The sequence below is a fragment of the Macrotis lagotis genome, chromosome 3, assembly GCF_037893015.1.
Source record: "Macrotis lagotis isolate mMagLag1 chromosome 3, bilby.v1.9.chrom.fasta, whole genome shotgun sequence".
Lineage (NCBI taxonomy): Eukaryota > Metazoa > Chordata > Mammalia > Peramelemorphia > Peramelidae > Macrotis > Macrotis lagotis.
The window spans coordinates 162508825-162522393 of NC_133660.1; the positions used below are offsets into that span (position 1 = coordinate 162508825).

General features: G+C 37.2%; 1 protein-coding gene across 9 annotated transcripts in view; it reads left to right on the plus strand.

Annotated features, from left to right (window-relative positions):
* The window catches only part of CLOCK (clock circadian regulator), a 125422-nt gene extending 111875 nt beyond the window's left edge, over positions 1-13547 (plus strand). For 8 of the 9 annotated variants that reach the window (XM_074229402.1, XM_074229403.1, XM_074229401.1 and 5 more), the window contains one exon: positions 5555-13545. In XM_074229402.1, the coding sequence (XP_074085503.1) occupies positions 5555-5731 (177 nt within the window). In that variant the 3' untranslated portion in view covers positions 5732-13545. Of the gene's footprint in view, positions 1-5554 lie in introns of all 9 variants that reach the window. The other variant, XM_074229408.1, reaches the window with a different exon arrangement.
* Positions 13548-13569: the final 22 nt, after the last annotated feature.

Genomic DNA, 13569 nt, shown 5'->3' on the forward strand with positions numbered 1-13569 from the left:
TTTATTTTTGTATAAATGATTTTTTATACATTACTAAAATATTCTTGCTTGAGTAAACATAATACCCCCTCCCTCCCCCCAAATATAGACCCTCATGAGGAATAAAGGAGAATAAAAAGCTAAAATTAAAATTACAAATAATAATAATAACAATAGGGGCAGCTAGGTGGTGCAGTGAATGGAGCACTGGCCCTGGAGTCAGGAGTACCCAAGCCCAAATCCAGCCCCAGACACCCAACAATCACCCAGCTGTGTGGCCATGGGCAAGCCACCCCAACCCCATTACCCTGAAAAAACCAAAATAAAATAATAATAATAATAATAATAATAATAATAATAAGGGTGGCCAGGTGGTGTAGCGGACAGAGCACTGGCCCTAGAGCCAGGAGCACCTGGGTTCAAATCCAACCCCAGACACCCAACAATCACCCAGCTGTACAGCACTGGGAAAGCCACCTAATCCCATTTGCCCTGCAACCCCCCCACTCCAAAATAAATAATAATAATAATAATAATAATAATAATAATAATAATAATAATAAATGTGCTTCAGTCTGTGTTCCAATACCACCAGCTCTTTTGTAGGTAAATCACATTCTTTAGGATAAATCCATCACAAAAGCTACTTCCATATTTTTCCACCGTTGCCATTGCTGATCACAACTCCCTCCATTCGTACTTCCCCACTATTATACACTATATGTTTTCTCTCTCCTTTCACTCTGTCCCTCTTCTTAAATGTGCTGTAGGGTAGCTGAGTGGTGCAGCAGACTGATCCCTGGCCCTGGGACCAAGAGACCCTGAGCCCACATACCACCCCTTAGGCCCAGCATCCACCCAGCCCTATGGTCCCAGACAGGCCATCCAATCCCAGTCCCTTGCAAGAAGTAAAAAAGAAAATGTGTTATATCTGACCACTCTCCCCCATGGTCCATCCTTTCCTCCATCACTCACATTCCCACCCCTTCCCCCTGCTCCCCCCCTCCTTCTTACTCCAGATGTCTATGCCCCATTGAGTATATATGCAGTTTCCTCTCCTAGCCACCTCTGATGAGAGCAAAGATTCCCTCATCCCCCCTTACTTTCCCCCTTCCATATCATTGCAACATCTCATTGTAATAAAAAAAGCTTTTTATATGAAATATCTTAGCCTATTCCACCTCTCCTTTCTCTTACTCCCATTACATTTCCCTTTTAGCCATTGACTCCATTTTTACAATACATTATATCTTCAAATTCAGCTCTCTCCTGTGCTTCATCTATAAAAGCTCCTTCTATCTGCTCTGTTAAATAAGTTTCTTATGAGTATTATCAAGTATCATTTTTCTATGTAGGAATACATGTAGTTCATCATCATTAAGTCCCTCATATTTTCCCCTTCTCCACTCTCTATGCTTCACTTGAATCCTGTATTTGAAGATCAAACTTTCTGTTCAACTCTGGCCATTTTAACAGTAATGTTTGAAATTCCCCTGGTTCCCTTGGAAGAGGATGTTCAGTTTTGCTGGGTAGTTGATTCTCAGTTGCATTCCAAGCTCTTTTGCCTTCTGGAATATTATATTCCAAGCCCTACAAGCCTTTAATGTAATTGCTGCTAAGTCCTGTGTGATCCTGACTGCAGCTCCATGATATTTGAACTGTGTCCTTCTGGCTGCTTCTAATATTTTCTCTTTGACTTGGGAGTTCTGGAACTTGGCTATAATATTCCTGGGGGGTTGTTTCTTTTGGATCTCTTTCAGGGGGAGATCGGTGGATTCTCTCAGTTTCTATTTTGCCCTCTGCTTCTAGGATATCAGGGCAATTTTCCTGTAGGAATTCTTTAAAAATGAGGTCAAGACTCTTTTCCTGATCATGACTTTCAGGTATCCCAATAATTTTTCAGTTATCTTTCCTGAATGTTTTCCATATCAGTTGTTTTATCATTGAGATGTTTCACATTTTCTTCTAATTTTTCCATTCTTTTGGTTTTTAAAGTTTTGTTTCTTGACTTCTTGTAAAGTCATCAGCTTCCTTTGGTTACATTCTACATCTGAAGGATTTGTTCTCCTCAGAGAGTTTTCTTATCTCCTTTTCCATCTGGCCAATTCTGCTTTTTAAAGCATTCTTCTCCTCCATAACTTTTTGAACTGTTTTATCCATTTGACCTATGCTGTTTTTTAACCTGTTATTTTATTCAGCATTTTTTTGGATCTCCCTGACTAAGCCGCTGACTTCTTTTTCATGTTTTTTCCTGCATCTCTCTCATTTTTTCCCCAATTTTTCTTCTGTCTCCCTTACTTGATTTTCAAAATCTTTTTTGAGCTCTGTCATAACCTGAGCCTAATTTCCATTTTTCTTGGAGTCTTTCGATGCAGGACTTTAGATGCTTGTACTTCCTCATCTTCAGATTGAGTATTTTGATCCTTCTTGGGATCATAGACAATGTATTTCTCAATGGTGTTCCTATTTTTTCTGTTTACTCATTTCCCCAGCCTGTGTCTGGTTTTGGAGTGTTTCCTGAGCTTTTGAATATTATTGGGACATCCCCCCCAAGGATCTTCGTGTGTGAGGCTTTGTCTTCCCTCCTGGTCTGTGAATGACCACAAGCGCCCCCCTCTGCCACGGGACTGAGGTGGGAGGGGGGGCTGCTGTTCTATAGGAGGCCTAGACTGTGATCAGGATCTGAATGGTCAGAGCCCCAGAGTCCTGTTCCAGGGACAGAGGACAAATCTTGGAAGTCTCTCTCCACTCCCCTCCCTTTGGTAAGCTCAAAGCTCAGTTGCTTGGGGGCTCCTGATTAGTAGCTGCCCTGGCCATTGCTGAGGGCTGGGCTTCATGAGCTCGCTCTGGACCTTGCTGATCTTCCAAGTTGTGCCCGTGGCTCCCCCGGGGTGTATGTCAGGAAACTGCCCCTTGTGCTGTGAGCAGCAGCTCCCAGGAACCCTGGGGCTGCCTCCAAGAGGCTGAAGTTCCTTCACTCTGGCAGGCCACCCCCTAACCCTGTGAAGCGGAGCCTTTCCACTGTTTTCCAGGTTACCTTGGGCTGGAGAACTGCCTCACTGGATCCCTCTGTGAGTTCTGTGTCTGGAAAATTTAGAGTCATTATTTTATAAGTTTTGAAATATTATAGAGAGCACTTAAGAGAGGCTTTTCTCTTGTCACCATATTGGCAATGCCCCCCTCTCACAGCCTCTTCAAACTGTCCCTGGTGATCCCTGAGCGAAGAGGATTGCAAACCACCCCCTCTGCCAGGGACCCTGGCAGCCCACACCCTGTTCCTTGAAGATTAGAGCAGGGTTTCTTTCCAGCTCCAAGTCCCCATGAAACAGACCTTTCCTGTGGGTCTTCTAAGTTGTCTTGGATTGGAAAATTGTATCATTCAGTCTTTCTGTGGGTTCTGCCCCTCTAAATTTTGGCTGGAGTCCTAATTTGACAATTTTTGGAGTTTTTTGAGGAACGAGTTTCCAGAAATTCCTGCCCTCATGTTGCCATCTTGGCTCTGTCCCAATATTTATAATTTTCTTGAGTCTTTCCCAGTCAGTTGTTTTCTTTGCATTGCTCATTTAATACAACCTTCCCATCTTTCCTTGCTACTCTCTGGAATTCTGTATTCAGTTGAGTATATCTTTCCCTTTCTCTTTTGTATTCCTTCTTTCCTCAGCTATTTGCAAGGACTTATCTGACAACCATTTTGCTTTCTTACTCTTCTTTTTTTGGGGGGATGATTTTTATTGCTGCCTCCTGTACAATATTTTGAACCCCTGTCCAGAGTTCTTCAGACACCTAGTTTACCAGATTTAATCCCTTAAATCTGTCCATCACTTCATATTCATTAGGAATGTTATTTAACTCATACCTTTTTCCCTTATATAAGTTCTTCAACTTAAGTCTGAATTTTGCAATAAGAAGGTCATGATCTCAACCAATTCCAAGTCTTATTATAATTGACTGGATAGAATTTCTCCATCTTGGGTTGCAGAGTATATAATCATTCTGATTTCTATATTGACCATCTAGGTGATATTAATTGTAGAGTCAACTTTTGAACAAAAGTTTTTGTTATGACCAGCAAGTTATCTTGACAAAACTCTATTAAACTTGAAAAGAAATGCTGTCATCTTTGAGATTATTCTACAGTAAGACTTTTATTGACTGTTAGGGCTACTAAATTTCTTGTAAAGGATTCTTATTCACAGTGGTATGTTTAATGAACCCCCTGTATCAAATTCACCCATTTCCATCTATTTGTGTTCACTGTCTCCTAAGGTTTTTTTTGTTTAATCTTCCCATTTCCTGTTTGATCACGTCCAGCTTACCTTGGTTCATAGATCTTATATTTCAGCTTCCTCATTGGACTTTCCTTTTGTCACCAGACACATCCACAGCTGAAATTCATTTCAGCTTTGGCCCAACTACTTCATTCTTTCTGGAGCTACTTGTCCTTTGCTTCTTCCCAGTTATGTTTGGATATCTTTGAACTTAGGGGTTCCTCTTCTGGTGCCAATTATTTTATCATCTTAATGCTGTCCATGGGGTTTTTTTCCTTGGCAAGATACTGGAGTAGTTTGCCATTTCCTTCTTTGGTGGACACTTTTTGCCAGAATTCTCCACTATGACCTTTCTGTCTTAGGTAAACCTACACCGCATAGGTCATAGTTTCACTGAGATGGTTTGTCTGCAGCTTCCTTGCTGCAGCAAGGAAGTGATTGAGGCTGGGGAACATCCAGGGCCAAAAAAATTATTTGAACCAATACAAAAATACCTAAATTTTATTTTCTTTTTAAGACATGTTCATGGTGTACTTATTTCTCATAAAATAGAGCAGTTTATAGATAGACTCAAGGAAAAGATTTTTGTTTTCAGCCAGATGCCAGGAATATCAGGAAATTTCTTCATCATTTTAACTTTAAGATTGCTGAAGAACTAAATGTCATATTGTACTTGAGGAGAAATAGGCCTTTTTCTCAACACATGAATGGTTAAAAAATTAGCAAAGATGATATAGGTATTAATAATCTGAGCCAAGTCTTCATATAGTAGAAAATGAACTGACTTTGGAGACAGAAAATATGGGCTCATAGAACAGTTTTCCCACTTAGCACTGGTGTGACCTTGATGATCTGTAAAATGATAGAATTTTGCTTGATACTCTCTATGGTCTTTTCCAACTTTTTATTTTATAGTCCTTATGTAAAGTGAATTGAAGCCAGATGTGGTAGTTGAAAAAATATGCCAATGTGGTTTCTCTCCTTCAGTTCTTTCTAAAAGCCTATTCCTTCCTGCTAGCCAGCTATGGCCATGCTGCATATGATCCCTGGGACTGGGAGCTCACACTGAAGGCAAGCCAATGCCAGTCAGTCCCTTCCCCACCATGGGAGTAAGGGGGTGCCTTGGGAGCCCCTTGGCTGCCATCAGCCAAGGCAGAGTGACCTGGAGCTCCCAGGTGGATCAGTGCTGGAAGCCAGCTGGAAAGAACTGTTGCGCCCCTGTCTGGGGAGGAGCGGGAAGAAAAAAGGTATCCTTAAGTTTCCCATTGAAGGAGGGGGACTAATTAATGTTCCTTGTTTGTTTTTAGACTTCCAGGCTGCTTCATGGAAATCCTTCAACTCAGCTCATCCTCTCTGCTGCTTTTCCACTCCAACAGGGCCCTCTGACCCAGGCCCATCACCAGCAGCACCAGACTCAGCAACAGCAGCTTCCCCGGCATAGAACCGATGGTTTGTCTGATCCTTCCAAAGTCCAGCCTCAATAGTGCGTTTGCCCCTTTTCTGACACTGGGGGGAGAGAGTGGCTGTTTCATAGAGTTGCACTGATGACCCAATGATGGTAGGAAAAATGGAGACTCGATGAGATGCAGTATTGAAAATGTGTCGAGAGTGCTCTCTGGAAGTACACATGGAGCACTGGCCAGCAGGAAGAGGATCACAGGGTGTGGCCTATTTGGAAGGTGTTTTAGTTGCCCAGACTTTTTTTTTTAAATAAATAAGAGAAGAGCATCATGCCAAATCTTAATTTGCCCAATGGAGCCTGATTTAAAGTGAACCAAAAGGGCACTAACAATGTTTATTTCTAGTAGTTCTGTGCATTTTATCAAATGTTACAGTGGACATGCTATTGCCACACCAGTGGTTTGAATTTTGCTAAAAAATGCCATGAAGACAGTCCAGAAGATGTTGTTCTTTGTCAGTGATTATGGGACAGTCAGTGTTTTCAGAATGTTGTGTGGAATCAAATTCTCTGTTGTACAGATGCTGTAAAATATTGTGTATATGTCTGGATAAAGAGAGTGCACAAAATATTTTATATGCTGCATGGAAGCATATTCTCTTCTTTGTAGGTTTGAATACATTTCCTTAAATTCTTACACCACATTCAGACTAATACATCCCTCTTTTCCCTTTTGTTTACAACACGATACATCGTTCTTTTCACTCTTTTCTGGGGCACAAGTCTATTTGTATTTTATCTGTGATGTCACAGTTTGTTCAATGAGGTATGATGTGCTGCTGGGAGTGGATTTTTTTCAGGTTAAATTATTGATGCAATTGTTGGAACTGATGGTCGTGCAACAGGGTTTTCAGGATGTTCAGAAATATCCCTTGTTTCATAATTATTCAATTATGTTTGAAAATAGGATTTGCACTGTTTTATGTATGTAGATGGTTGGGAATTTTATTCCCTGAAGTGATCACATCTTTTGATATAGTTAATAGTTGGAAATATTTATGTAAAAGTTTTAAAAATAATTTCAAAAATATTTCAACTATAGGAGTAATTTGCACAAAATGTATTTACATTTTAGGCACTTTTTAACTTTCTCTGTGGTGGGAATTGTAATTTGTTAAAAAAAATGTGTTGGAAATCTTTTTATTGTCTTTTACAACTTCAATGTTTCTTTTAGTCAGAAATGATTCAGGGTTGTTTAAAAAAAAGCCCCTTAGTGCCTTGATTTTGATTCAGGTGATAATGCTGACCATTGTTTGAACCATGTTGTCTTGATTCTGTAGCAATATTTCAATTTTGAAGTCTTAGTACAGTTTTAACAAAATTAGAGCATTGACTAATATTATTTTTCTCCCAAGGAAGACTACTTTTTTTCAACTGGAGATCATGCATAATCTGAAAAAAAAGTGACACCAGTTTTCTGATATGATCCAGAAATTTAAAGCTTTCTTAAATGCAGGCTTGGCAGCTTTTAAGCCAAAATATTTATTTAAGAATTAAGTTGCAAATTGACTAGATAGTCATGTAATTTAATAGAAAAAGCAAGGAGGCAGGATTTAGATTAGTTTAGATACTCAAAAATTAGAATAATGTGTTCAGCATGGTTTCTAACAAGAACTGAGACTTAAGAAGGCAACTTCATGTTACAAAGATAATAAAAAATTCCAACAGAAAAAATATACTTTAAAAAATCCTTTATCAAAGAGGTTTTTTATGGTACTTGTAATTAAGTCCACATCTACAGAGAAAAAAAATAATGCAGAGGAAGTCTTATTAGGATATTTGAAATTGCCCCACCCCCATCCCACAGAATGTTATACACAGCAGTTTTTGGTAAATAGTCATGAAAATAATAAAACATGGAATATTAGATAACTAAAAATCAAATTGAACCCTAAGGCTTTTTAAGATCTACCATGGCTGAAACATTATTAATATTCTTAAGGTTATTCTTTTAGCTTTTCCTTGATTTGCATCCATCCAGCAATTAGTACTTAAAAACCACAATGAAAAAGGAAAATAGAAATGAAAAATAACCAAAGAAAGGTAAGCCCTGCCTCTGTAAAAAAAGCAGGACTAGTTACCACTATTTAACATATCAAGAATCCCTTTTCAAGCTGTGTAATCTTTCAGATGAGATTTGTCATTTCCATGAATGAAAACTAGTTTTCACCCTGGTGTCTCTAATATAAATAAGCAAAACTGGTGGTTTAGAATGTTCAGAATGAGGTTTTTATTTCCTCCTCACCTCCAATTGCCTTGTTAAAACTGTTATACTATTCTACAAACATGTTTCTGAAATCAGGTTTCATCTTTTACAGGTCTGTACTAATAAAAATGAGTTAAATGTGTAGACCTATTTAAGGCACACCTGGTAACTCTAAACAAGCACCATAATTAAAGGAAAGACAGGATGACCTCAGAGTCTGTCAGACTCAGGTTGATACAACCAAAATGAAGCAGGAAATTCAATTTATTTAAGGAGTAGATCAGTAAATCTAAGTACTAGATTTATTCATGTTCTCCATTACCTTGTCTTAAATAATTCCCACCCAATACATATTTTAAGTACAAAATCTTAAGAAATTATTTCAATAAATAATTCTTGTTCCCCTCTTCCAAGCTCTCTTGCTTTAGAAATGTAATACCTAGCTGCTTTCCATTGACCAGAGTATATGAAAGGTAGTTTTCATCCAGCTGCCAACTTCCTCTTGCCCTCTTCCCCCTTTCTCTCTCTCTGTCTCCTTCCTATCTCCCCAGGTCTAGGTTGGCAAGTTTCTAAAGTACTTCCAACTTCATGAAGGGTGAAGGGTATCAGGTGTAGCAGCTACCTAGTGTTCTTAAACTCAATCTATCCCTTAAAAGGAAAGCTCATAAATTAAAATGCCACATTTGGAATCCAGAAAAACCTTTCTTCCACCAAATATTATGCCTCAGACATGTGAAAGAAGCTTTTTGACACTAAGCAGCATTTTTAAGGAAGAGAGGATGAAAGGAAAATGTTAGGAGATTTAGGTTTTGGGAGTTTTTTTGTGCACATGAGAAGAGAATTTCAGAGAATACTCGACATTGTAGAGAATGACCCATTGGAACCCCAAAGACTTATTCTCCTGTTTTTAATGCCAAAAATATGAAAATAAATGAGATCATGTAGTCTAGTCATAGTCTGACCCCATAAGATGATTTCAGATTCTCTACCATCTCATCTGATGAAACCTGATGTGTACAAGAATGTACTAGTATTAATAGGAAACCATGGCAATCTACTGGTTTTACATAAAGAAACTTGGAGCAGAATGTATTAAAAATGATACTTGGATCTCTTTTGATATTATAGGCATTGCCTTAAAAGGAATCTGTTGTCCTGTGAGCTATTATTGAATTAGCTGCGTTCTAAAGGCCCTGTGATTCAGAGAGGTCTTAAATAAAAAGCCTTAGGGAAGAGCACTTAAAATGGAATTGTTTCCCCTGATAATTACTTATGGAGAAAGATTCCATGAAACTGGAAACTTATTTTAAGACATTTAGAACACGTCTGCCATATCTAGGCAAACTTTTTGTAAAGACTAGAAAGCATATAGCATTCTGACACCAGTTTCTACTTTTTTTTGTCCTACACTTTCATTAGTGACTTTGAATGTATGGGTAAGCATGTTGCTTGTGTCAAACTCATTCAAGTATATAGCCTCTCCAATGTCTATGACCCTGCTTACCAGTCCCTTGGGAGTAATAATGTTGGAAGGTACAAACACTGGATATTAATGTTGCTGCAGTGAGTCTGACAAGGAAGCTAGATTACTAGAAGAGTTGTGGAAAGGAAATTGCACAAAAGCACTTAATCCATTTTAAGGGAGATTAGATGAAGATGTGCATTTTGTGGGGTTTGTTTGAACTGGGTAAGAACTTTCTGAACTGAGCTCCTAAAGTTGTTGCAAAAGAAAAGAAAGAGAAATATTTTTATAGTATATTTAATATATATATTTGTATATAACTGTCAAAGTATAGTAGGAGCCCTTCACATGCCTTCCATTTTAATCTAGTTTACTTTTGCCATAGCATTTAGTGTTTTTCCATCTGTATATGTAATGTGCCTACTGTCAGCTTACCAAAAGATAGTATTGCTGCTTTCTGGGACAGGTGAGAATCAATTTCTCATGCCTGGGGATCCTTTTACATGGGGAATAATGACAAACTCTTTAAGAATTCAAAGTTTAATTCTGTTTAAAAACATCATCTGGATACGTCATGAGCACTTTATTGCAATTACTCATTTTGACAAACAGTTTATCAGTACAGATCTTATTCCCAAAGGGCCCCAACATCACCATTTGAATAATAAAGTGAAGCATTTCTAATCTAACCATTTAGACCCAATGAACCTTAGGTTTATGGGAGTGATTTTAAAGTGTCAAAAACCACTTGACTGTTGTTTTTTTAAATGTTGAAGGAATTGTTTGTAGGTGAATGGTTCCATATAGCAATTTTCTTAACTCTTGTCTAGCCCTTTGTGTGGCCACCAAAAAGAAAAGGAAAAAAAAAAAGACCAATGAGCCTGCTTATAGGTCTAGAAAAATTTGCTTCTGAGTAGGGATATTGACCTAATATTCAATAAATTGTTAGTAGCAAATCCTGGAATTTAAGTTTTAGGAAGCAAACCAAATTATTTTAAATATTTTAAATGTTGTATCCTACAGTATTGGGAGGCCATTTTCACGTCTCATTTAAATTGTGCTTGAAACCATTCTGTACTAGAAAAGCTGGGGAAATGGCTGCTTTGGACAAGATTGAGAAAAATCTGCCATTCAGTCTTATGTTAATTGTGTCTCTTGGAAAAACTGGAGACAACTGAAATGTATGAAAATGGTTTATTAATGCAGGGATGTTAGAAACTGAATATTGACTAATTCAGAAGAAATGAATCAAATTTGGACATTAAAAAAAAATTTTAAACAGCTTGTCCATATAGAAATCTTGGAAGTTTCTTCATGTCCTAACTTAACACTACATTCCTTATTTTTCTTAAATAAAATAGTAATTTAAAAGTTTTGTGATGTTTTCAGTGCTTTATGCTTTGTTAGTTCCCTGGGTTTTTCCCAGCCTGATGCTCCTTAATGAAATTATTTGTAAAGAAAATATTACATAAGAAACCCTTACCCACCAGCAAACACTGAGAGGTGCTGCACTGAGACAATCAAAATAGTATTTATAAATAATTTAGAAAATGGTTTTCAAGAAAGCACTTATGTGACTTTATTAAAAGACAAAGTATTTATTTTAAAATATATGAATGTTAAATTTCTTATTAAAGTGATTTCTGTATCATTTTGTTTGCTTTTGGATTGGCATCAAGAAATTCTTTCATTTTGGGTCCCCTGCTCCTTATCACTTTCATGGGTATCTGTGGCTTTCCTTAGGTAGATCAGCAGTAAAGGAACTATAATCCTGCATCTAAAATATAGCAAAAATATCTAATTAACCTACTGCTCTTAACTGTTTTAAAAGAATAAAGGTAACTCCTTCAAAAAACATTTCACTTGTTGCCTTTTCTATTCTGTAGGGTTTACTTGTTCCAGGTTTTACATTTTTGTCTAAGTATAAAAGGCACTTTATCTGTAATTCTTTCCCTAGTGCAGTCAGAGAGTATACAGAACCTATGGCACATTTTGCCTACTAGTCTGTTTACTTTTTGAACTCTTGAGAAAATGACCTGTATCTTTTAATGTGTCACCACTACTCTACATCAGGAGGCACAGCAGAAGGGATGCAATCTCTTCTGCATGTATAGCATGCCTTTATAAGTTACTTACTATTGGTCAGTCCTCCTGAACTCAGACATCCTCCATCCAACATCTCTCATTATTTTCTGTCTCCATTCTTAGCATAATCTGATGAAGTCTTATTTGGAGAATTGAAGCAGGAAAGTGTTTTGATAATTATTGTTTCAGGTGGATGTAAAATTTATAGATTAGCCATGCCAGAGGAGTCTCCCGAGTTCTGGATGCCAAATAAGGCACGCTGACTTTTGGTCATGTAAAAAATTGTCTCTGCCTTGATGGGTGATAAACAGACTTTTATATTTTCTAAGCAAACAAACTGTGACATCACTTGAAGGGTGACATTGTTTGAATGTTCTCTGTCTGTGCTTGAGTTATAAGGTTGCTGGTGCAGGTCCATTGCAGGCAATGTTTGCACCAAAATCCCTGGCACTAAAGAGCTATTTTAGGAGAAGCTCTGTAAAATAGGTTATCTTGAAATCCTTGTCCCCACCCAACAGTGTTACTGTGTTAACTAGACAATCATTTTTTAAACAAAACTGTCAGAAAAGATCTATTCCCCCCCGCAAGCAACAGAAGTCAACCCAAACAGGTATCATTTGAATTAACTGCTAGAACTATTTTCAAATGCATTTTACTGTAGTATACATTTGAAAAGGGCCTCGACAGCAAGGAAATTAATTCCATGTTCACTCTATAAAAATTAAACCCAAAGACAAATTAAGTTGTTGCTCTTCTGGATACAAATTTAAGATAAATAAAGTTTATTTATGTAAATTCCTAATTAACATCTGCTGGTGTTGCAACAAGAATAAGAATTTTCTGAAGTTCTGTGTATTTTTTTAGCATGTCTATGTTCTATTATTCCTGTTCCTCTTGATTTTTTATCTGAATTAGATAAAAATATGCCTCAGCTTTACAGGGGTTAATCACCAAATTAAATATGACAAAATTTACAAAATCTACTCTCAAAAGGGCCTACTGAATGAATCTTTACTCTAAAACGATTAATATAATGGTCCTTATTTTTGCTATTTAATGTGTTCTGCCAAAATCCTGCACTGTGCTGAAGTCTGAGGGCTAATGAACGGTTTCAGTGGTGCTGTGTTAGGATCTCTGTGTGGCTGCAGAGCCAGTAGCATTATTCTACTTAAATCAAATGCTAACTTTCAAAAGAATCCTACTGCCTCAGCTATCAAATTAAGGGGATATATAGTACACGAGGCACACACTGTTTTAATTTTGTTCCATGAAATTTTGTCAATTGTGTTGCCTTTTGTGCTTTAGTATTACAGCTGGTTATGCTTGTTTTTTGGCAACACTCCTATATGTAACTGTTTGAAAAGGCAAGTTAGCAGCTTACTGTCTTTTGTTATATGGCCAAAAAAGCCCTATAGTCTACACTACTGTTTTGCCAAGTTATCCTTAGGAATTTGTGTAAAGCTTTAAAAACAAACGAACTTGTAACTATTAACAATGCATTTTCCCTTAGAATACTGTACTCAGCATTTTAGCAAAAGAGCCAAACAGTAGCATGTTTTTCTCTTGATGTTAAAAAACAAACGTTTTGTTTCTTTTATTCAATTTTGAAAATAAAAACAATACCTCAATGCTAATGTTTTTAATGTCACCTATATTTGATATAAATTACTGTGTTTATGTGGCACAGAACTAGACAAATTAAATATTTTCAGAATTACTGACAGTGACCTCTCCCTTTATTTATAATTCATCTAAGTTGAATTGCATGCATGCTTTATTACCTTATCCTTGAGATGGAATACTAGTGTTACTGTGGTAGGAAAATTAGGGGGAAATTATAATACCATAGCTTTCTGCTAATGTTAAACATTTCTATAAGCAAGCCAAGGTTATGAGCAGGAGGAAGGCTAGCTTATAGTTACTATGTAAGCAATCTTTTTCCCTTCCTAGGAGATATCTCTGCTAAGAGCTGGTAATTATAGGCACTTTGCCTAATAAGTATCCCCTATTGTATTGCTCATTACTCTTTTATAAACCTCTACAATTTAATTTACACACAAAAAAAGCACCAATGTTTACAACTATTTTTATTTACATCATTTCCATAATA